Genomic DNA, 26,003 nt, shown 5'->3' on the forward strand with positions numbered 1-26,003 from the left:
TTTCAGAAATGTTGGGACTACACATCGGTACCAATGCTGTGGAAAGCAAACACAAGAAAAGTCCGAACAATTAATTTTAGAAATGATCGAGGAATTTGGAAGACACGGATGCTTATAGATTATAATAATGCGAAAATGATTGCCAAGTGTTGACAAATCATGCTTGGAGGAACCAAGCCTATAAAACAAAGAGATCATGGTTTGATATGTTATAGTTTTCTATACACACAGCGTAACCTATTATTATTATTATTTTTAATTATCCAGGTAAGTTTACTTTATAAAAATTTTGTATAAATAAAACATTTCTATTTTGTGTTTATGGCTTCCACTCTAAAGACAATAAAACAAGTCAAGAGACGTTAACTAAAAAATTTGCAAATAACAGTGCAATAAATAAAGAGAAATGATATTTGTAGTTTTAGGATGTGCAAGCACCCATCTCACTATCCAAACTATCATTCGGTAAACTCACTCATCTCATTTAAGGAGGTAGGAGTGCATGCAGTCGGTAAACTCACCCAGAAGCATCAACCCAGAAAAGAATGCGTACTAACTCACTAACCGAGTGCTTTGAAGCGTAGATATCAAACAAACAACTTGGATGACTTGAAAAAAGAAAAAAAAAAATGATTTCTTGGTTTGGAAAACAACATGGAATTGCAAATGAAGGGGAAACAAATTAAATAGTGGAAAAAATTAAATATCGGCAATTGGGTAATTATACCATTACATCTCATTTACTACTACTTTATTACTTAGTTATTTTTTTATTTTGCTATTTGAATCTGGATTAAAAATCTCAGAACATGACATTTTTGCATAATCTAAAAGAAAATAAATTCAATCAATGAACGTAATCACTTAATTTAATTAAAAATAAATTTAATTTTATAAAAATTGACTCAAAGAGCACTTAGATTACGTTTAGATATTGATATGATCTCAGATGATCTGTGAAAATAGTGAAAAAATAATAAATAATTTGTGAATAGAAATAAACTGTTTGTAAATAGTAAGTGAAGTAATCGACTTACCAAACAGAGTCTTAAAGTCTCATTCGACTCATTTAGTACCACGATCCGTAAATCATGTTTCTTGGGTTATTGAGAGTGACATTTTGTCCGACTACCTTATATTTTCATATAAGGCCTATAAATACTCATATACTCTCATTCATACATATACATATGCACAACAATACAAGACCCGAAACACTTCAAGTTCTTACACTAAGCTCTTGATTAATCAAACAAGATAAATTCTCTTATACACTTAATGGGACCGACTTCACTTATTAACCCAAACATGTTGAAACCCTAATTTTTTAAATCATACTAAAATCAATAAATCACATACTTTATCACATATGAAGTATGTGAATGATATTAGTATGTGGTGTGATTGTATTCCGGATTTTATTGCTCAAGTCCTCTGCCTTGATAAGTGTCTGTAATCTCCTTTCTTTATTAATGGAAGTTATGTTTTTTATCAAAAAAAAAAAAAAAAAAACTATCCTCAATGAAAAATCAAGCTTCTGTGATTATCTCCATCACTATACATTTCGGTTCAAGCAAGGCTAGACATACAAAAATTTCAAACATATTTTCTTGCAAAGATCTCAAGCTAACCTTCAAGGAACCGAAACCTATGGCTATTTAACACAAGTATGACTTCTTAAAATTTTGTTGGAATCATGCAAACCTAAACTATTTATCATCCTCAAAGCAAATAAAATATATAATATTATTTTATACGTAATTAGGGTTCAATTAGTGCTAAGATATAATTTCAAAAATGAAATTTATCTCTTTTTATCAACTTACAAATTTTACGATAAACAGTTATTAATTTAACAGATTTTATTCTTCAGCTAAATAAGCTCCCCCCATTTGTGGGCCTGATCTCCAATCCACAGGTGAGAATTGAAAGCCCAATACGTCCCTAAATTTCAAAGCTTAACAAACTTTAGGGATTGAATTCCAGCAAACATTTTCTAGCTAGCATTGAATTCCCTGCTCTTGATAAATAATTAATGAAAAATGTTACAACCATAAAACTAAATCCACACTGACATAGCTTCATAAGATATAATAGATGTATTTTTTAATCTTACGTATCATATCAGGTCATGTATATCAATTTTTTTATAATTAAAATTAAGAATTGATAAACAGAATCATCTTAATATGAATCAAGATTTAAGATCTCTTACATTAAGGAAATCGAAACTCTTTAACATTATTCTTCGGTGATAAGGATCATAATTCGTTGCATTTCAACATGAAATGACTCCAATATTTGGGCCTACGAATCGTAGACAACCGACAACTTCACAAGTTTTGGATCCTCAAGAAACTTGCTTTTGATTTTCCTATTCATTTTCCCCCTTGGCAATCACCCCTGCAGCAGGTAAAACAGTCTTTTCAGCATGTACGTATCTACTTTTTTGCCCTTTACAAAGGTCCCTTACCCGAAGAGAGGCAACTTTTCCCTTTTCTATTTTTGCCCGACCCCCACATGATGATCATAAAAGTGAGGGTCCAGAAACCCATGCATGCATGGCTAATTCATAGCCATCACGCAAACTTCCATAACCAGTTGGACACCACAATAATATATATATATATATATATATATATATATATATATATATATAAAGCCTTTTGCCATCTTTTGACGTACATTGATTATGTGATTATTTCATTTTTATTGCTGGAATTTCCTGACCCAATTTCAGTATGCGAGCATGCATGTTTTCATGCAACTATGCCATCTGCTATCCTCTCCTGTTAGAAAAATTCTATTATTAAGTCAGTACGTAGAACAGTTTATTAAAATGATATAATTTTTAAAACTACGTACAATATTAAAAGAAAAATATTTTAGTCATAAATAAATTCTATAAAAATAAATCTTCAAACTGACGTCATGACTTGATATCATTCATTAGATTGTAATTTTTTTTTATTTTTTATTGTAAAGTAGATCTAACGTATAATATGAAACCATGTCAATTTGTGATTTTATTTTTATGGGATCTCTTTGTATTAATTTATAGCACTTCTAGTATCAAAATGATTGTAATATATAGTCTAATGGACACGTCCAATGCGTGCAGGTAGAAAAGGAAAGAAAAAGAAAGGAGAAGAGAGAAACGACAACCGTTCATAAGCTTTGCCTTTTAGCCTTTAGAAAAAGATAGAGGTGAAAATGATTTTAGTGGCATGAAATCAAAGTTCATTTCGTTATCACAAAGTCCGCCCAGACCAGTGAAAAGTAGTATTTATTAGGATCTGAAAAGCTTTCAAAGGGTACGTAATAGCATAAATTGGACACTTTTTACAGGAGACACGGATGAGAAGGATGCCAGCTTTGTGCATGAAAGGACCTGTACGTGGGGTATAAAGTCGATCGTTTTATGGAACCCAGTATCAGACCCACCATTCGTGACCATTCGAAGTTCTACTGCATTTTCATGCCAATAACATTAATCATGATTCCCGCCCGTCCACCTGATGGATTGGGTTCCTTATTATACCCATTATATATGTATGTATACGTATGATTCGATTGCTTTTTCTGTAGGAGTAAAAGCTTCTTAAATTTTAGAAAATCTACCTTTAAGCTAAATGTAGAAATCTAATTATAAAAGTAAACTTATAAATTGATGTATCTTGATATGATTTGTTAGATCTATTTTATAATAAAAAGAATTCTACAATATGATGTCTCACTCTTTTTATATAGATCAAACATTTTTTTTTCTACCCTAATGTAACCCCACCAAAAGGGGAGTCTCTCTCTCTCTCTCATCTGTTTTCTTAGTTTCTTCGTAGGTACTATTATTTCTTTCTGGTCGGCAAAGATAAAATTAAACCATATGCATGTCCGTAGGATAGACATCGAATTATTTTGTTACTATTTTTAGCTTAACAAATATCATCAATACCCCACGTTGAAGAAATCTCATAAAAATAAAGTTATAATCTGACATGATTTTATAAAATATGTTAAACTTAAAATAATTTTACAATTTAACATATCACATTAAGGCATTTCCTGTGAATTTACTTAATTTTGTAAATTTGTTTTGTGATTAAAACATTTATTTTGAGTAAATATACAAGTCTCTCAATGGAATGCGATTTTGCACTAATATTAATTGGCACTTGATCATGATCATTTGATTAATTACTGACATCCCGGCCTTACTTTTTTTTTTTTTTCTTCTTAAATCTCAACTGTTCAGTTACAATTGAGCTAGCTTTATGATCTGTTCTTGTCTAGTAGTAGCCAGGCCACTAGCTCGAAGTTGTACCAACTTCTCAAATGGGGGCTATAAAATTTTATTGGCTAGTTAATTTCAAAGCAATTAATTAACCCACATTAGTACTTTCTTGGCATTTTGCACTGAAATATTTTAGTAAAAGGCCTCCCATTAATATTGAGAGCTTATTTTTTGTTTTTTCCTTTTTTTTGGTAATAAAGGGATAATTGGAGGTAGTTTTTCAATCTGAACGTGATCGAGAAAAATTGATAGGAGGGTCGCATGAGATGCTCATTTTAATCGAGTTTAAATGAGGCAAAGCTTAGATCCCAACTTCACAAAGGAGTTCGAATTTATGACTTAATATATATCAAACCACTTTAGCATTATCCAAGGACGATTGAGTCACCACCCGTAACGGTGAGAGCTTAGACATTTGATTCAGTTGAAATGGTCGTTTTTCATGAAGCATATGTTACCGTTAATTTAAAAAGAAAAATACTTTAATCACAAATAAATTATTTTTTGATATAATAGATTTCATAAATTAGAGGCGTAATAATGGGTCCACTGATCTCTTACAGCTAGCTAGCTAAGGTAGTAGTGCTAGCTAGTTAGCTATAATATTAATTCTGTCAATTAAACTACAATTAATTAGGGCATGCATTTTCTGACAAAAGAGGTACGTACGTACGTACGTAGTAATTGCATGCATGCATTAATTTTGAAGTCCCCCAAGCTACCCATCATCGACCGTATATTCCTAGATCCCTTATATATTATATGTACTTGTCGTACTGTTTAATTTGCTGTAATTTTTATGATATATATATATATATATATATATCTATCTATAACGTTCGAATTAATTAAAGTCATTTATTATTTATCTAGCTACCTTTTCTAATTTCTTATTAATGTTTTTTCTCGAACATTATAACGTCTACATACAAAAGAATATGATCACGTATATTATATATAGAATAATAGACAAATTAATTAACATCGATCACTCTAGAATTATCTAGAATGGTAGAGAAATATTAGACACATCATGAGTTTGATTATAACATATGCTTTTGTTGGTGCGAATGATCTCCAATCAATCAACATTTTGACAATTTTTCATTTTATTTATTTTTAAGTAAAATAATTAATTATAAAAAATCTAGATCTCAAACAAATATCTCGACGTCTGGCCTCAATCAAAGTCAGAATTAAGAAGATACCATGATCCCCATATTTGGCATTATCGATCGAGGCCTTTGTGGGGATGATCAGATGATCAATCATGTCATGCTGAATTATCAACTTGATATCAATAATTAACCATATATATATATTTTTTTCTGAAATCAAGCATATATAATTAGGTAGATGGCTGATCATAATCTCATGCATGTCATGTGTTTCTTGAGAGTCAATGTCAATCTATCATGCACGTCGCTTGGGTCGTGGGTGGCGTGTCCATTCCCTCATTACGTAAGTGTGAGTGTGTGTGTGTGTATATATATATATATATATATATATATATATATATATATATATATATATATATGTATGAGATAAAGTTATAAACCTCTCATTTTCACGATTGCTTGCCATTTCATCAACAGTACCAATAATTCCTTGTATTAATTTCGTGCCTTGTCCTTTTCTTTTCTTGTCAGATAACATAAATACGACGTAGAATGATTAGAAATGATAATTACAGTCGTGATTATATAAGCGTCGCGAAATCATTTTGCAAAGTGAATAAATACGAGATCCACATAAAAAGAAAATTAATTTTCTAATAGTGTACTCCTCTTTTTTTCAAAACGACTGTACGATATTTACATACTCCACAACTGTATGTAGTATTACTCACGTAGAATATATACATCATGCACGCATAAATGTAGAATATTATTGGGTTGAAAAAAAAAAAAAACAGTGGTTTGTATAAAAGTGCAAAAATGTTAGTCATTTTGAAAAATGATTTGTATATGTTTTAAATATATAAATTTCATACAATTCATTAATTGAAAAATAAAAATAAATTCCATCGTAAAAAGGTATAAAAAAAACTATCATTTTTTATAGGATTTATTTTTTTTTATAAAAGACATGTGCAATTTAAAAAAAAAAAAATTTATTTTGGTTTTACGCATGACTGATAATAATATAATATTTTCTTCTGTTTTCTATAAATCCATTTAGAAATAAGATTTTATTTTGGTTTTAAGACGCTAGTACTGCATTCAAGGCATAGCAGTTTTCTATATTTTTATATGTACTTTGTTTGCTATATATGTTTCTTGTGGCCTCAGCCTAGGGATGAATTTGGTCAGGTCCGGTCGGTCTGGATGAGGTTTTGTGGACAGGACCGGACCAATTCAGTCCAGGGTTTTCTCACCCTGGACCGGACCGAATAGGCATAAAGACCGGACCGGTCCGGTCCAATTCGGTGCGGTTCGGTCCTATTCGGTCCAACCCTATTCCAGATGGGCCAATAGCCCAACCTTATTCTTCTATTTTTCGGCCCAATAGTAAAATCTACTAACATTTTATCCAATTTGAAGCAAAAAAATACAACTTATAAAGCCACCCACAAAATGCTTATAAAAAAAATGCAAGTTACAAAGCTATTCACCGATAGTCTAAAAAGGAATAAATTATAAAGCAATATGCTAACTAAATTACAGTGAATAAATTTAAATAAAAGGTTTTATTACAAAAAATAAATTTTATCTATATCCATCAGAAACTTTAAAAAAGGAACAACTACTTGATTTTCTTACTACTAATCCATCCAAATAATTTAAACAAGGTTAAAACTAAAAATTATACTAGATACTGAAAGAAAATTGAAAAAACATTCCCAAGCAAATTTGGCTTCTAAAAGGAAGAAAGAAAAAAAAAAAAACCATTCCCAAGCATAGATAATAAAAACTAAAAATTATACAGGTCCCAAATAACTGGAAAATTAAAAGTTTTAAATACAAATTACAATTTACATCAATGCAAATTATACAATTATTCTCCTAGCAGCTCTTAAGTCCTAGCTTCCTACATCTTTTGGCTTGGCATACTTTTCACTTTTCAGTTTTCACAATACGCTGTAAAGTGTAAATAAAAGAATTATTAGCAAATAGTAAAAGTGAAAATTGAAAACTAATGAGCTAAAATACATTTCCTCTCATTAACTTGCATTGGTTGTAGACATTGTATTTGAAGCCTCCATAGAATTGTCACCGTCCAGAACAAGTTCTGTACAATAAAGAAACAAAACATATTATATAAATTTTCATAACATATAGTATTATAGATCATAAAAGTTATAAAATGAAGTACTTATAAAAAAAAAAGTTATAAAATGAAGTAAGTAAGAAACATACCCAACTGCCTCTCAAAATCTTCCACTTCATTCATTAAAGTCCTAAGGTTGATTGGAGTAGAAGAAGAACGAAGCCGATTCTGTGTACAAATTAGAGCCTCAACCATCATCGAAAATAAACTACTTCAAAAAGGATCAAGGACACGACCCGCTGTGCTAAATGTAAATTCAGAGGTCATTGTAGATACCAGTATTGCGAATACATCTCGTGCAACTTTTAAAAGTACACGATATCTAACTGAATTAACCCTCCACCAAATAAGAATGTCAAAACTTGAAAATGCCTCCTCACAACTTTCAGCTAGGTATCTATCAATCTCATTTTTGCTCCCCAAAGTATTTTCCGACTGTAACCGTTGCTTGAATATGACCATTCTTTCTGCCGTCCTATCAACTCTATCACTACCACTACCATCTGTAGAATTTACTTCTTCACGTGGGGGACTTGTGCGCTGCTGTTGTAGATCAGAATTGTTGCCTCCCTCATTATCAACGTATGCCTCATACATGCGGATTAAAACATTTTTAACCTTTCAACTCAAATCAACAGCTTTTGTGGGATCATTGGCATACATGCATTCCAATGCAAAGTCAAAATATCGCATCTTATACCGAGGATCAAGAATAATCCCAACAAACAACAACATATTCATATTATCAAAGTCGCCCCAATATTTGTCAAATTTTTTCTTCATATTTGTGGCCATTAATCCCACCATGGGGCTTCCTATTTCACACTCCACATCAATTGCATCGGCTTCCTATTTCACACTCCACATCAATTGCATCGGATATTTTAACTAACTCTAGAAAAAGAGTTGGAAGTTACATATTCATTCCCCGAAAAAGATAAAGTTACATAATGAAATAGTTCAAGAAACCTTACAAACAACTTTACCTTCTCCCAATCGTTATCATTGGGAGGCCCTAACTTCTTTGATGTTCTCCTATTCACCACATCACCAATTTGATCATCATCGTCATCATCGTCTCCAACACTACTAAGGAACCCCGAATCTTCTTCTTCCAACCGTTCAAAAGCTTTTCAAAATTTTAAAACCCATTCCAACATAAGATAGGTGGAGTTTCACCTAGTCGGTACATCTAAACAAATGCCACTTTTGCTTCCAATTTCTTCCAACCTAATACATTTTTTAAATGTACTCCACCTTTGAGGTGAGGACTTAACATATTTCACAATTAACTCATCAAATTTCCTCAACCCCTCACGGACAATTAAGTTTAGGATGTGGGCACAACACCGAACATGCAAGAATTCATGTTCCAAAAAAGTATCCTTCCTATACTTGGTTTTTTTCTTCAAATAAGAAATTGCTCCGTTATTAGAACTTGCATTATCAAGTGTGATTGCAAATACTTTTGGTCTCCCCCAATCATGCAAGCACATCTCTATGGCCCTACCAAGTGTATCTATCACCCTTGTGATTCTCAACCAAACAAAAAGAAAGAATTCTTTTGTATAGTTTCCAATTATCATCAATAAAGTGTGCCGTGAGACACATATAATTGAGATTTTGCACGGATGTCCATGTATCCGTGGTGAGGGAAACTCGTTGCCCTTGAAGAGCACTTCTTAACTTAGTTTTTTCCCTTATATATGCACTAAAGCAATCATTTGCAACCGTAACACGGGATGGAATCCCTACCCACTTAGGGCAAACAATGAGCATAAATTTCTTGAAACCCTTTCCTTCAACAAACCTAAAGGGTAACTCATCAAGAATAATCATTTCTGCTAAGGCTTGTCTGCAAGCCTTAACACTAAATGATATGAGTACAAATCCCCCACTATCACTTCCTACACCTGCCTTTCATCCGAGAGTAGTTCGAGACTTATCCGTCTGTCTCAATGGACATTTCTTACATTGTTTTTCAATATGATACTTCATGGACTTTGTACCGTTGGTCTTCGTATCACATGCATACGAAGCACCACAGTAATTACATGCCGCCCTTGGTTTAGTTGGATTACCTTTTGGTATTATTGTAAAATGATCCCAAACCGTTGACCTATGTCTACCACTACCACTCAGTTTAATATTAGCACTTACATTGGGTGGGAGTGGAAGAATGTCTTGCCCATGTGTAGCCTGTGTTGACTCTACATCATCTGTAGTAGAATCTTGTGGAATCAGTTCTGGAATATAGTCCATCTAGAAAAGAAAGAAAGGGAATTAAATACTAATTAAGGGTTTAGTTCTTACACGATCTCATCAAGAATAATTAAGGGTTTAGTTCTTACAAAAAATATTTCACCTAAAAATACACAATCTGAAAAAACAATATTTGAAAAATATTGTTTAGTCATTGATCAACATTAACAATATTTGAAAAGACAGTACTCTTAAAAGGGGGAAAACCTAAAACTGGACAACATATATAGCACTAGTGAATCAGTGATCTGTGTAACATTGTAAATGTGCCCTATATTTTAACATGAAGGCTGAAGCTATGTAAAGTTATAAATGTGCACTACAATACTCATTACTCCCACATTACACTTCAACTATCATTTTCTTAAAGTTATAAATCTTATAAAACCCTAATTATTAATATCACAAACCCAATCAGTGATTGGCAATCACAATTCACAATTCACAATTCACAAAACCCTAATAACACAAACCCAATCACAATTCACAATTCACAAACACAATCACTAAATGAATAAATTTCGGATTCAAAAATTCCAAGAAAACCATTTACCAGATTTCGGATTCATTACCGTGATTGTGAATTTGTGAGGCCAATTCCCCGAGAGTCAGTGCGTCAGTGCTTGGGTCTATGCGTGGCAGTGTGGCTGCGTGGGTGACTGGATCTGGGTCTGCGTGGGTGACTGGGTCTGCGTGGGTGACTGGGTCTGCGTGGGTGACTGGGTCGGTGATTAAGAGACGAGGGACGAGAGAGAGGCGAGACGAGGGAGTCGAGGGACTGAGAGAGGCGAGACGTTGGTCTGTGATTCGTGAAGACTCGAGACAGAGACGAGAGAGAGGCAGAGACGAGGGACTGAGAGAGAGGCGGCTTATGCTTGGACTTTAGGGTTTGAAAAGAGAGGAAACAACACCGTTTATTCGGGACTTGGAGTTGGGACTCCCTCAAATGACAAATCATCAAATGTGATTATTTTTTTTTAAATGATAATTAAAAAATTTCTTTTATGGTTTGAAAAATTGATAATTATAATTTATATATATTTTTAATACATTTAAATTTTTAATAGACAATAGTGATTTAGTTATAGTGATTAGTATTAATATTAGTTATAAATTTATATATTGGTATAACTATATTTAATATTAGACTATAGTTATATATTCGTATTAGTTATAAACTTAGTGATTTAATATAGCTATATAATATATTAGACTATATAATAGTATTAATATTATACTATTAGTATAGTTATATATTAGTATTAGTTATAAACTTATAGTGATTTAGTATAGTTATATAATATATTAGACTATATAATAGTATTAATATTATACTATTAGTATAGGTATAAACTTATATGTTAGTATTAGTTATAAACTTATAGTGATTTAGTATAGTTATATAATATATTAGACTATATAAATTAATAGTATTAATATTATACTATTAGTATAGTTATATATTAGTATTTGTTATAAACTCACAGTAATTTAGTATAGTTATATAATATATTAGACTATATAATAGTATTAATATTATACTATTAGTATAGTTATAAACTTATATGTTAGTATTAGTTATAAACTTATAGTGATTTAGTATAGTTATATAATATATTAGACTATATAAATTAATAGTATTAATATTATACTATTAGTATAGTTATATATTAGTATTAATTATAAACTTATAATCATTAGTCATTAGTCATTAGTCATAGTCATATTAATAATTTAATACTATATATAGTTATAACTTATAGTCTTATAGACTTATAGTGATTTCTTTATAATTATAGACTATAAACTATAGTTATAGTATTATAGACATAGTGATTTAGTTTAGTTATCAATTTATAATTATATAATTATATTGATGATGTTAATTGTTATTTGTTACTAACTTAGAGTATATTAATGTATTATAATTTATGATATTTCTAAGTTAATGCATAAATTATAATGAGCTATTTATAATTTTTTACATTTTGTATATGAAGCAATAACTAATAAGCATAAATAATTTAATTATCCATGATTCCATACATCCATACATACTTTATATTTACTTGCAAGTTACAACTTAGGTCATAGTCTCATAGATGTTAGTGGTCACACATTAGTTAATTATGAATTGATAGGTTAATTTATAATATATGATTAATATAATGTTAATTTGTAATTACATATTTAAAATTTTATATTCTAAATGGAGATAGGTTAGATAAAAATTACATAATTTATTATACAATTATTATATAAAATAATATATTTAGGGATAGGTTAGATGAAAACTACATAATTTATTTTACAATAATTATATAAAATAATATATTTATTAAAAAAAAAAGATTTCGGTCGGTCTGGTCTGAGAAATCTCCACCCCGGGACCGGACCGAACCCCGAAATCCCACTACTTTCTAGACCGAGACGGACCCTCCATTTCTTCGGTCCGGTCCGGACCGGCCACCTTACACCCCTACTCACGCCTCGGATATTCATATAATTTCTCTATAACTAATATTATTTAATTTGCTCATAAAAATAACGATATAAAAAGTTTCTATTCAGTCATGCATGATTTTATTTTTTTAAAGTTACTACAGCTAGTGTAATTGTAATTTTTTTCTTTTTATTTTCAAATATTTTTTAAACACTTTTAAATATTTTTTTAATCATTAAAAAAAATTAAAATATCGTAACGGTAACACGATAACTTTTACGGGCAAAATCAAGAGGCCAAACAAAACGAATAGCAGAGTAACACAGATCACATTGATTACCATGTCAGTGACTCAGTACACAAATCATGACCGAAATCTTTGTCCTTGTTTCGTATTTAGAAGCCATTATCCACATATCCCTTAAAGTCCTGACTGCAATATTAAGTTCATTTATTTGCTCGGATATACCTCAACTCGGATTTCAAATTCGGGTCGAAATTCAGATTGAATTAGTCTGAGTCAGATTCTGAATCGGATCTTTAATTTTAAACTCAGCTTGAAATTTGAATCGGTTTAACTCGGATCAAATCTAGGCTAAAATTCATATGAACCCGAGTCGTAAATGGTACTTGGTTTTTTTGAGTTCCATTACTCTCTAGATAAGATAGATATCTGAGCTCCCCACAAGGATCCATTCTCACTTGAATTTCCTGAAAAAAAAAGAAAACAAAAAAGATTTTGAGTTCCTAAAGCTGAAAGAAATTATCTCATTTCTTGGTGCTGTTTGAAAATGATATCATTACAAAGTGAGATCCTACAGCTTGCTGCTGTCAAATAAAGGACTAAGCGAATTATAGGTGGATGAATTCAACGCAAAGATCATTATTCGCATTGTTGTCCCAAAACATGATTATTATTATTTTTATACCATTCTAAATAATTATATGTAAAGTTCATCAAATCGTGATCAATGTGATTGCAACCTGGAATTCAACTGGTACGTACCCTCAACAAAAGAGGCAACATTTCTCAACCATGAGCATCAGAATAATTAGAGAATGATAATGAATATTCAAAGAACTGAACTTATCACTTTAAAATACGTTAATTTTTATATTTATTTTTATAGGATCTATTTATAGTTAAACAATTTCTAAAAGTATATAAAATAATAATAAGAGCATTTTAGTAACATAATTGTTATGTTACTATTATTTTCATTAATTTACTTCCAAGAATATCAATTGAGGTGTTATTCCTCTCTTTTTCTTTTTTTTTTTCTTCCTGTCGGAGAATACATTGGCCAAAAGGGTAACAAGAATTAAAGATTAAAAAGGGCATGGGAAGCGTTAAAGATTAAAAATAGAGAAGGCGCACGTTGAGTCATGATCGTGACAAAGCTAAGGTGGAGCACAGTGCGTTAGAGCATTGGGTTGCGTACGACACTCTCGCTACTGCATTCTTCGCAAACCAACCATATTCACCTTTCACCGATCCACCTGACTAGCACTCTCTCTCTCTCTCTCTCTCGTTTCCTTGAAATAACGAAGCGGTGGAAGATGCAGACACAGATCACCTAGTTAGTCTTTTTGTGGTCTGTAGTTGTACACACGTGCAATTCCCTGTGTTTGGCATCTTCCAAGGTCGTGTAGCTCGAAATCTTGGCCATTTGTTATCCGGGTATTCTCTGGTTTTCTTCGCTGTAAACGAGGAATCCATGGGATCAGAGTGATCGGTGCCATTTGCTATTCTTTTGTGTGGGAATGAACCCTTTTTGAAAAAGTTTTGATCTCCATTTCAAGCTATTCGAAACGGGTATTTCTTCGAATGGCGTGCTTTCATATCTTTGTTTTTCTTTGTCACCATTGCTATTGTTTATGTGATTATAACTGAGTTTTGGTCTTGTGGATTTGACAGAAGTCAAGGATGAGTACTGAATTCAGGACGAGGCTTCAGTCCATGAAAGCAGCTCCCATGAAGCAGGAAAATGTAATCAAACAAACATCCTTAATTATCCGTAGTCTGAACTGTGTATTCTGGTACCTTTGGTATTTAATTCTATACAGTATTAGATGTATGTTGACAAACGGTTTCTACTGTAGAAAGTTGTAAGCCATGAAGTGTAATCATTCATATATGGGGCAACAGTTTTCACCTGAAAATGTGGCTTCAGTTTCAATGAAGACGCTCCTGAAACCAAAGCTCCCAGAAATCTCGCAAAAGTAGAAATCTTTGATGGGAATCCAAGAAGTTTGTTGTTTGAAGTGATTCTTGTTCCGCTTTTTCAAAACTTTATAACCGGGATCTTGAAGCCCTGAAACTTGGTTATTTAGGATCTCTGTATACCTCCCTTCCCTTCAAAATAACTAATTATATATTGCAATTCTTCTGTCCATTGCATGATTCTCTTGTGTTAGCTGATTTTTTCAACTTCTTTTTCTTTTTAAAGGAGAAGCAGGATATGCAAGGGAGCAAGATAAATGATGCTGCAAAAGCAACGAGGAGTCAAGGGGCCTCCAGAAAGGAGAGAAAAATTGCATTGCAGCAAGATGTATGAATAAAATTCTTGCAGACCCTTTTTTTTCTGTGGATTCCAATTTTATCATGTATTGTGGATTGAGAATAATTCAGTTTGAAGTTTTGATTTTCAGGTTGATAAGCTCAAGAAAAAGCTTAGACATGAAGAGAACATTCACAGAGCTTTGGAAAGGGCTTTCAGCAGGCCTTTGGGAGCTCTACCTCGTCTTCCCCCTTATCTCCCTACTTATGTTAGTAATTCAGAACCTCTTTGGGTTCCTTAGTTCAATTCAAGTAACTTTGGTCACTAAAACTTAGAATCCAAGCTTGTAATGGCCAAGTTGTAGTTCGAGAAAGCATTGCAAAAGATGAATGAATTGAATTGATACATTTGAAGGCAGAGGACAAAGAAAAGCAACCCAAATTCTACATGATGTTCAATGGTTCTTTTTTTTTAAGCATTTTCATATTTCCCAAGAGGAAACTCTATTCTTTTAATGTCGGCTTTTGATTGTTGTAGACATTGGAGCTTCTTGCCGAGGTGGCTGTTTTGGAAGAGGAAGTGGTTCGGCTTGAACAAGAAGTTCTGCATTTTAGACAGGATCTGTATCAGGAAGCCGTCTACATATCATCCTCTAAAAGGAGTGGAGAGAATTCAATTGATTCATATGCCCAATACCCGATTCAGAATTACAAACCAGAGCGACACAAATTTTCAGCTCTAAATGGGGGTGATTCCTCGGTGTGCACAAGGAGGCATGGACCCTCTCTTTCTGGTAAGCTTTCAGCTCAATTGGATCTAAAGGCATATCCTTATGACGTTTGAGGACATGCATCTTGTCTGGAAAAAGGCTTTGAAAGTTTGTCCTCTTCTTCATTTCCAGAAGATGGTAGGGGAAAAGAGTACAAATGGTGTCAAAACTCGACAAAGAACCAAAAGGGATCCCCAACCCCTAAATCCCAAACAATAAAAACTCCAGTTAAAAGACCTCTAATAAGCCAGAGATCATCAGAGAAGCATTTGGATCCTCAAAATTTACAGGTACCTACTGATATCACTAATTTTCACTTTCTTTTTTCTTTTCCCTTTTGATGAGATGGGGTGGGCTATGTATACTCGTTCCTATTCAATGAAATCAATATTAGTGTTCAAATTTCCAGGTGGAATGCAGATTGAAAGATCAAGCAAGTCTAGAATCAAGAACCCCGGATGAAAAGCCGTCAAGAGATGATGGCCCAAACAGAATTTCTGAAGATATTCTGAAGTGTTTATTGAGCATTCTCTTGAGAATGGGTTCAAAGAAGAATCATAATATGGCAGAAAATTTTCCATACTTATTGACCTTAGGAACTCGAGAAAGCAGTGAAGAAGCAAATTATAGGGACCCTTATGGTATCTGTTCAGAATATGGAAAGAGAGATATTGGTCCATATCATAAATTATATCACATTGAAGCTAGCTCAATCAATCCAAATCGATCAGCAAGTTCTTTGTTTCTACTTCGTAGATTAAAGTAAGTTCTCTGTTTTTTTTTCCTGCTTCCTAGACTAAAGTAAGTTCTTAGAAGATACGAGTCTATAACAGTGTCTCGCTTTATTCATGATATCGATAAAATATACAAGAAGTTAAAGCAAATTCGTTTTCTGTATTCTTAGGCTCCTCCTGGGGAAACTTGCCTCCGTCAACTTAGAGAGCCTCACCCATCAGGAAAAGCTAGCGTTCTGGATAAACATTTACAATTCCTGCATGATGAATGTATGTATATCAAGGTCCAAATGGAGTTTAGATACCTGATTTTGTTTTCTTTTTGGCTTAAATTAGTGATAATTTGTTTTCTGTACTTGCATTTTATATACCAATATCAAAGAGCAAAGAAGAATCATTCACTATTTCATATTGCTTCAGGCATTCTTAGAACATGGCATACCGGATAGTCCTGAGGGGGTTGCTGCTTTAATGCAGAAGGTACATACTATACGGGAACTCCTCTTACTAGGATATAAGGACATATTATATATTTTCACTGAGGTGAACAATAATGTTTGAAGGCTTCTGCAAACCAACTCATCGCATTTAATGCTATGTGTAAAGACAATTATTTATGCACTTCCATTACTTTCTACTCAGGCAACAATAAATGTTGGGGGACACTTGCTAAATGCAGTAACAATAGAGCATTCTATCCTGAGATTGCCTTTCCACTCGAAATATGTAAGTAGTAGTGCCTACCTCATGTCTGTCTCTAGATTTCTCTAGCTTGAAGATAAAAATCATTTCATCAAGTTTCTTACTTTTTAGGTGCACCAGACATTTTTAGAGGGTACAAAAAACGCTGGGAAGACATGGAGAAGCATAGTTGGATTGGAGTTTTCTGAGCCATTGGTGACATTTGCACTATCCTGTGGAAGCTGGTCCTCCCCTGCTGTAAGTTCACAGAGAGTAGTTAGCTTCGCTTAAATTACCAACCTCTAGTCCCACATCCATAACAGGCCATTTAAGTGAAGCTCTTCAGTGGTCCTGAGTTCAATGAAACATGGTACTTAAAAAAGATTCCCATATACATATGCTTATATTTAATGACACTGCCATACTTCAAAGATGACAATTAAAAGGGTGGTGAATAGCATTGTTCTTTTCTTCATAGATTAATGTGCCCTAAGGAAATAGTAGTCGTTTTCTCTGTGGTTTGGGCAATTCTCTTGTCTTCCTTCCCTGTGAATTATCTGTTGAAATTAGCCTGCAAAATAATCACTATTCTGTCCGGCGTCATATAGTGATAATGAGTTTTATGATTGATCATGTCTGAGTTCACACAGTTACTAGGGTCTTAGGGATACCCTGTTGCAGTGATCCCATGGCTGATTTATTCACTCTAACTTCCTCCCATATGAAGGTGAGAGTGTACACAGCATCTCAGGTGGAGAACGAACTGGAAGTGGCTAAAAGAGAGTACTTACAGGCTGCAGTTGGAATTTCAACAACGAAATTTGCAATCCCAAAGCTGTTAGATTGGTATTTACTTGACTTTGCAAAGGACTTGGACTCGTTCCTTGATTGGATCTGCCTTCAATTGCCATGTGAACTTGCAAAAGAAGCAATTAAGTGCCTTGAGTGGGGCAAACAGGAACCACCTCATTCACAGTTTGTCCAAGTTATGCCCTATGATTTCAGTTTTAGGTATCTTTTATACTCGGAATAATGTCTCCTTTTGTTACTTGGGATCTGAGGGCCTTTGGGTTGCAATTTTGTTGTATACATATAGCTGGTTGTATATGGTCTTCTGCTTGTAAGTATTTGTGAGGTCAACGTTCTCTTCACTGAGGAGTTCTGCATGAAGCTATGCTTTGTGAAGAGTTGGTTTCCAATAAAAAGGTATTTTCTTGACTCAAGATTTCCAACAATTCCTGTCTGTGTGAAGGCCGGCAATATGGTGCAAGTTCCACGCAATTGAAGTTAAACAGAAGCGGTGAATTTAATTATTCAAGCAATATTTTAACACTCACATATGTGTGAGACTCACGGTCCCTTTAATAAATGGGTTTACCATAATATTTAGTTAAATAAGGTTGTGGAGTTAGAATTCAAATCTAGGATTGTATTTAAATTACTTAGAGTTCTTGATTGAACTCTAGGCAAAGAGTGGAAGCGAGATAGACATATAAAATGAGTTTTGCATTATTTATAGTTGTGCGAGCAAATTTCTCAGATAACATTAATTGTTCAATAAATGTTATGCGTCTATTTCATGTATTTATCTTTTTTACGCTCTAGGCCTAGAGTTGGGTCAAGAGCTCTAAGAAATCCCTATCTCCAAGACAAGGAGGTAAATTTGATTATTTAAACTATATACTTAACACAAACACACACAAAAAAAGGGTATAAAAACAAGGAACCTCTCACAAAAAGAAATAAGACTGTTGCTGAACAATTTCTTAAATTGGAAAGAAAAAAAAATACATCGATTTCAAAATCGATGCGCGCATGCCATTACACAATGGGTAGCTTCCAATTATATTACTAGAAGCATTCCTCTGATCAAAGTTCTGCAGTGTTTGTTGGATTTTCATAGTAGGAATGATCCACCTATTCTTGTCTCTTCTTCTTTCTATTAATCTGTATTTTCTGAACTGATGTATCTATTTTATTTGCGTTAATGAATGGTCTTTTCTGAGAAAATAAAAATAAAAATAAAACCTGTCAGTAGAAGGTCAAGAAAAAGGTTGATAAAATGTTATTTTGTTGTAGCGTCAAGTTTGATCAGGTTATGGCCTAGTCAGGTGAGACTATTGATCATCTAACACCCGGACCCAAAGTTGTATGGTTGGACTATGGAATTTTTTTTTTTTTTTTGAGCTTGATATTTAGGTCTTTTTTTTATTTTTTTTTATTTTTATGTTATGGATTGAGTAGTAATTTTTATTTTGAGCTTTTGAACCAACAGTTGTGGAACAAGGCCACACCCGTTTGTTTAAATCTTGGAAAACCTATCGGTTTATGGCCAGTTTTCCTCACTCGCACAACTCTATTCACATCCGCATGCACGCCTCTCATGCACATCCCCCGTCCTTTTTGGTTTTCATTTAGTGTTTTTCCAATCAACTCTTTATATACATGTACTTCTCTCCTGAAAAAGAAGTAGCCGCAACAACCCACGCATAACTCCCTCTCGTTCACTGCCTTTCCACGTTCTCGGCTCAACGCTCGTCAACTTTGCACCCATAAACCAGGCCACCGCAAACACACCCCAAGCCGGCAGCACACGTACCTGTCACCAATGGCGGTTCTGCAACACTTAAAGAGTACTGGAGCCACCCCGTTTCTGCTGTCTTTTTCTCTCTACCACTGCACCACCACCAAGTGCCGAGAACAACCACATGCTTAGTGAACCAAAACTCCCTTGTTTTAGGTCCCAAAAATAGAGTAAGTGGTTGCTCCTCCAAGCACGGCAATTTTTGCGCTACCAACCCTTTTGAACGTCTCCTCCGTGGCGCAAAGGGAACCCATAGTCCAGCATCTCAGCCACGCCTAGCCGTGCCACCGTCGATGGTCACCCAGGCCGTTGCCGCACGTAACTCTCTCGATAAGGAGCCCTCCGTCTCCTTCTCGGTGCTATCATATCTCTCTCTCTCACTCGTCACTTTTTCTCTCAGTGCTCCGCCGCTGGGATAGCCACCTTCATCTCTTCATCACACGCAACTCCTCCATTCTCGGTGTGTATCTCACACCCTTGCCTCGCCAACAGTTGCACTACGTAGCACATGGAAAACATTTTTCGTATACTAAGTGTTATAGAGGCTACGTAAATATAGTTTTGCATATTATTTTGGTATAAATTACAATATTACCCTTTTTATTGGATGGTTTTAGTTGGAAATTTGGAAATTTTGTTTATACTAAATTTGTTTTACGTAGTCTTTGTGGGAAGTATAAGATATTGTACAGAGAATACATAGGATTTTTAAATTGTACTTGGCATATTATTTTTACAGTAGGTGTGAAATCTTATTTTGAACGTTTTAAATATGATTACAGAAAATCACTTAAGTATTTTAACATGTTATTAAGTAAAGATTTATTTTAATAGTAAACGATAATGTTGTGTTTATTATTATGATATAACTTATTATAGTTTTAGCTGTTTAGTTTTAAAATGTTTTGGTATAAATATATTAGCTAGAATTAAATTTTTTACAATTTGATCTCATTAGTAAATAAGTTAGATTTTGTGTTTTGTTCAGACTGATTATTAGAATATTGATGAATTTAGAAAATGTGACGATATTTTAGAATTACATAAAGTTATGTTTTTGAAGAATTAAAATAGGTCATTTTAGCATCTTAAGCTTAAATATTGAAATATGTATTGGATTGGAAATTTATGAAATTGTGTTATTATGTTATAGGTAGCCATTAATTATTGTTCAAAATTTTTGAGGATAATTCTGAAAAAGCTAAGAAGTCCAGGTAAGCGGGGTTCCTATGCTAGATTTTGCATTAAAATAAAATGACTTTTTGAAAAATATACATATTTGATTAGGAAAATAAATTTGAACTACCTCAGTTATTTGTTCTGTATTACTCATGAGATTTTGTTTAAGAAGAAAGTATTTTCTGTCATGACTGGTGTAGACATGAGCATATTTTTGACATTTTGTTTCTGAACTTTGTAAAAGAGAGTGAATATGAAATTTGTGTATAAATTATGTTTTTGTGATCTGATTATGTTATGTTCTGATATGGTACTCTAATATGATATGATATGATTTCTAAAAATCCCTGGCATAATATTTTGTTTCTGTTCTGTTTTGACCTTATCACGGGTGTAAAATTGTGGCCTCTGTTCAGGTTAGTACCAACTTTTCTGTTTTTGGTGTACCCACTTTGGAAACAAAGTGGTTTTCTGCGTGATCTTTCCTATGTGCATACTCGGGGCTCTGAGAATGAATAAGGGGAAGATTCACATTCTGTTTCTGCTCGGTTAGCTACCGAGGTTTGCACAATCCTACCACGGGGGTTAAACATGGTATATGTTCTGATATGATAAGATAAGATGTGATGTTTCAGTTTATGCTATGCCAAATGGATTTTGATTATGAATATTTTCGAAGTTTTGTTCTGATATTTTTGATAACATGTTCTGACGCTGCATTTTGAAAATAAATACTCTGATTCTGCATTCTAAAAGAAAATATTTTGTTTTGCATTCTGAACTCTGTAAATGCTCATGTTTACACACTAGTATATGTCATCTGTTTACTGAGTAGTTGATAACGCACCCCTTATCTCCAAATATTTTTCAGATAATTTTGATGGTTCAGCTGGAGAACAAGAGTAGAAAGTTTTAGGAAAGTGTGATGATCGTAGTAGAATAAGTGTCTGAGGGTACAAGTGCTTATTTGAGAAGCGTAGTTAGCAATTTGATTTACTTTCGGTTATTTTGGTTTGATGAATTAAGAATATTTTTGAGTTTTTAGAGAGTTTTTAATTTATATTATTGAGAACTTCTTTATTGTCCTTACAAAGGAACATAGATTTTTGGGTTGAGTAAATGAATTAATATTTTATGCAATTTTCTAGACTTTATAGTTGTGTTATTTAAGTTGATATTAGGTATTAAGAACTAACTCTCCGAACTCCTTCGAGATCGGGGTGTTACAATTGATCGTGTTCCCTTAGATGGTATTAATTATGATTACTTTCAACCAAATTAAAAGATAGGTAACTATATTAACAATACAAACAAAGCTAAGGCTCCGGTTTAAATACATAAAATATTTTATTTTATCTTATCTAATCATTATAATTTTTTTAAATTTTTACACAAAATATAATAAACAATTTAACCTTTTCAAATCTCAAAATAAAACTAATATTAAAAATTATATTTTAATAATATTTTATTTAATTTTTAACAAAATATATCATTTTATTACGTAACTAACGAAACAGCCCTAAGAGGATTAGCTGTGCATAAACGGTGACAGACCATTAATTACTCCGGTCCTATGCATGCATGTTGATGTAATTTTCATGCACATTCCTGCGTCCATGTGAATTTATCAGCCCCAACATTCAAAGCATGCCATTGATGCCATAATGCCTTAGCTATGGTGCATTTTCTGACTTCTGACCTGTGGTCCAAAGATAATGAGCCGTTTTATCCTTGGAGAAAAGCATGCAACTCAATGTTCAGTAGAGTTTGGTGCTTTTTTATTAATTTTTTTAATCATGATTACTTTTTTGAATGTTAAAGGTACGTACAGACTAGTGAGGGTGAAATAGTGCAATACGCGTGCATAAATTCTTTAGTATCACTTATATTAAAGAGAGATTATATTTACAGTCGTAAATTTATATGTAAGTATCACGTAATTTCTTTAAAAAAAGTTAACGAATATAATATCTATATAAAAATATAATAGATCTTATTCTTTTTTAAAATGATTATGCAGTATTTATATATTCTAAAACTGCATATAACATCGATATATAGTACCACTCTTTTGCTAATCTAAGATCGTTAACTTCTTCGCCTTTCTTATCCATACATGTGGTAATGAGATTCAAATTATATATTTTTTTTATAAAATAAATATAACGTATTATATAAAATTAGTTATACATGAGTTGTGGATTCGTTGTTTCGACAATGTAAACGGTCTTTTTCAGTTACACGTACGTACGTCGTGGCCAATATCACTCAAAACTTTTTAAATGTTCGAATCCGACAAATCGTTTGGAAGCTATGAATTGGATTAATCCTTAAGCTATAATTACGATATCCGCTTGGAGACGATCGATAATATGACACGCAACCTAACATAATTATCGTGGCATTAATAAAAAAATATTTTTCCCATGGGTATTTTGCTCCTTTATTATGGCATTTTTTAACAAATCAACAACGCATAGTTTTTAAAAATAAAAATATATGAAGTAATCTAATTACAATGTATTACTTTTAAACTTTTTTTTCTAGAAAGATATTTTCATTTCATGAAAACATTACAACAAGAGTGGACAATTGCATTTAGAGATAAGTTTTTAAAAGAAATACTAGAGGGAGATTCTTTCTATATTTGTTTGTATACATGTCGGCATGTGCAATTGGACCGTTCTTTTTCGGTTCGGTCTGGAACTCGAAAAATTAGGTTCATTCAGATGGATATCAGCTCATTTTTTATTCGGGCGGATACCATGATTTCGTTTCCACCTCTATCCAGATTTATATAATGCAAGTTTCGGATTAATACTCGATACTCACAACCGGATTTCATATTAAAAAAAAAACTACTTCATAGATATAACGAAGTCATTTTGATCTTCAAATTACGTTGTTTTGTATTTGTAGTCCTCATTTAATTTTTTTATTTGAATAAATCTATGTATTCAATTACAATCCAAGTAACCAGATATCCGATTTTTAACCAGATATCAACTAAGGTTTAGGGTTATAATCGGATTATTAATCAAAGTGAATATTCAGACTATATTATAAATCCAAAGGCAAATCTGGATATAGCCAGTTACCCGAATTCGCATATGAGTTTACACCTTTATTTGTTCGTATCTATAGCATGACTCGACCTAAACAAGTTTGGAGATAACCCAAAATACAGGGTTGACACGCGAAACCATAAACACTTCCCTAAGCTTGACTTGAGTCCTAACGTCGGAACCATGTTCACCCGAAGAGAATAATGTTATTAAGCCAGTTGTCATGATTAAGAAGCATGTTTGATCTCCTTAATTACCACTATGGCCTTGGTCACACGAACCCGGCCACATCTACCAAATTATTTAGGAATGGATTCTTTGTAATTACCATCATGCAAACACACTCCATTATGGTAACCACCAACCATGTTTAATTTATTTTGTTTGATCAAAATATGTACAATCATATATAAAAACTTTTAGGTTTATTTTCAGATAAAAGAATATATAAATATATATATATATATAGTGGTGATGTGTACAAGTTCTAAATAGACAAGTATCGCACAATTCATTTACAAAAAAGTAGACCACACTATGAAAAATATAAAAAAAAAAAAACTTATTCTTTTTCAATGTGACCTACTTTTTTATAAAAAATTTGCGTAAAAAGTTGTTTATTTGAAATTTATACCTAACATTACTTATATATATATATATATATATATATAAATATATCAAGATGTCATCAATCATTAACAATGTCAAGGCACAACATCTCTTCAAATACTTGTAAATCAAAACAGCAGTCTAAGGCTTGGCCGGCCGTTGTACAATGGCCATCGTGTGATCCTATGTTGTTATTCGTCACCTTTTATTTGCCGGACCAAATGTTTTATTCTCCCTCCTCACGTCACAGTCTATGTTTTTTCTTTTATTAATCCATCCCATCGTGAACAACCTTACTAGAATATTGTTTTTCTTTTTCCCTTCTAATTCAAAACAAATAATAGCTATTGCATATTCCTAATTTAGTAAACAATAATAGTTACAATATTAATAATCAGTTGAGTTGTAATTCTTATTATTTGAACAAAATGAATGATGAAATCGTGAGTTGTAATTATAACTATGATTCGGAAAAGAAATATTTTAACCGTAAAGAGATTTTATGGTACATCAGATTTTAAAGTTATTTTTATTATAAAGTAGATCTAACATATTACATGAAACAACGTCAAATCGTGAGTTTACTTTTATAAAAATCTCTTTGTAACTATAACACTTTTCTATTTGAAGACGTATAAATGTCTCCGGCCAGTATCCCTAAAGAAATATCTTGATTAAGAAGCTAAACTAAGCTATATAGGACATGATTTGGTTGCTTCCCTAAGACCCAATATAAGAGACGAAGGTTGTACGTACTTGTGGTCAAGTTTTGTTAATTAATTTGTCAATTACACTGTCGGCTTCCAAGTGCATTGGGCGACCAATAGCCAATTTACAGCCTAAATATTGACAAGTTTTAAATAGAGGGCCGGATGCTTAACACGAAAGTATTGAGAATCTAGAAGTAAAGAAACAGTCAATTGTTATTTTAAGCACATGGGTGTAACTATTAATGCATGATCGTTCTTGTGCACTAGTCAAATATTGCAAACATGACTTCCTTACAATAACTTATTTAGATCTTTTAATCATTATCCAAATATTAAATAATTTATTTATCAATAATAATATACTTGCAATGTTACTCATTATTGACAGCCCTTTTATCATCTGCATCGATCCTCCCACCATTCTATGATGTAGTGTTAACTGATTAAAAATTATTTATTATATTTCATCGGTCGGTCAATCATTTGATGATGTCGCCTCAATAGATCATGTTGAGAAGATAATAATAAAAATGATAATAAATAGAATTTTCCATAATTATACGTGCAAGTAATGTGGAGGCATTTTTTCTATTACTTACATGGCATGATTTGAGTTACAGGATAATTTAATTTTAATTTTTTCTTTCAAAATATATATTTTTTAATTAGTAGATAGTATGAGAGGTGAATTCTCCACACCGATTTACAAATAAAAAAACTTTTTAATCATTTAAGGCACATAAAAAATGATTAGAGAATAATAGTTAAAAAGATGATAGATAATATTAATTTTCATTTTCCATGTATCTTCTAATTTTATTATTTTTTAAATTTTAGACCAAATTGGTCTACTTGTAATAATGAAAAAAAAAATAGTAGAAAAGGGATTTTGAGAGAGGCAA

General features: G+C 32.5%; 1 protein-coding gene across 5 annotated transcripts; it reads left to right on the forward strand.

The window, feature by feature from the left end:
- Positions 1-13,614: 13,614 nt before the first annotated feature.
- On the forward strand, positions 13,615-18,169 carry LOC121244709. Of its 5 annotated transcripts, none has more exons than XM_041142889.1 (12): positions 13,615-14,082; positions 14,176-14,256; positions 14,717-14,818; positions 14,919-15,035; positions 15,305-15,560; positions 15,672-15,826; positions 15,931-16,298; positions 16,441-16,540; positions 16,691-16,750; positions 16,913-16,996; positions 17,084-17,209; positions 17,679-18,169. In XM_041142889.1, the coding sequence occupies exons 2-12, from the start codon at positions 14,194-14,196 to the stop codon at positions 17,982-17,984; spliced, it is 1,737 nt and encodes a 578-aa protein (XP_040998823.1). In that variant the 5' UTR covers positions 13,615-14,082; positions 14,176-14,193; the 3' UTR covers positions 17,985-18,169. The 5 variants fall into 5 exon arrangements, with proteins under 5 accessions (XP_040998823.1, XP_040998824.1, XP_040998822.1 ...); XM_041142890.1 differs by having other exon boundaries at positions 13,616-14,082; positions 15,669-15,826; positions 17,093-17,209; XM_041142888.1 differs by having other exon boundaries at positions 13,617-14,082; positions 15,669-15,826.
- Positions 18,170-26,003: the final 7,834 nt, after the last annotated feature.

The sequence above is a fragment of the Juglans microcarpa x Juglans regia genome, chromosome 8S (genome assembly GCF_004785595.1).
Source record: "Juglans microcarpa x Juglans regia isolate MS1-56 chromosome 8S, Jm3101_v1.0, whole genome shotgun sequence".
Taxonomy (NCBI): Eukaryota; Viridiplantae; Streptophyta; class Magnoliopsida; order Fagales; family Juglandaceae; genus Juglans; species Juglans microcarpa x Juglans regia.

Bases quoted from the DNA above. Each gene is read 5' to 3' on its own strand.
- LOC121244709 (XM_041142888.1), top strand. From the start codon at position 14,194: ATGAGTACTGAATTCAGGACGAGGCTTCAGTCCATGAAAGCAGCTCCC. The intron at 14,819-14,918 runs GTATGAATAAAA...TTTGATTTTCAG, and splicing joins AAATTGCATTGCAGCAAGAT to GTTGATAAGCTCAAGAAAAA. The intron at 17,210-17,678 runs GTAAGTTCACAG...TCCCATATGAAG, and splicing joins GAAGCTGGTCCTCCCCTGCT to GTGAGAGTGTACACAGCATC.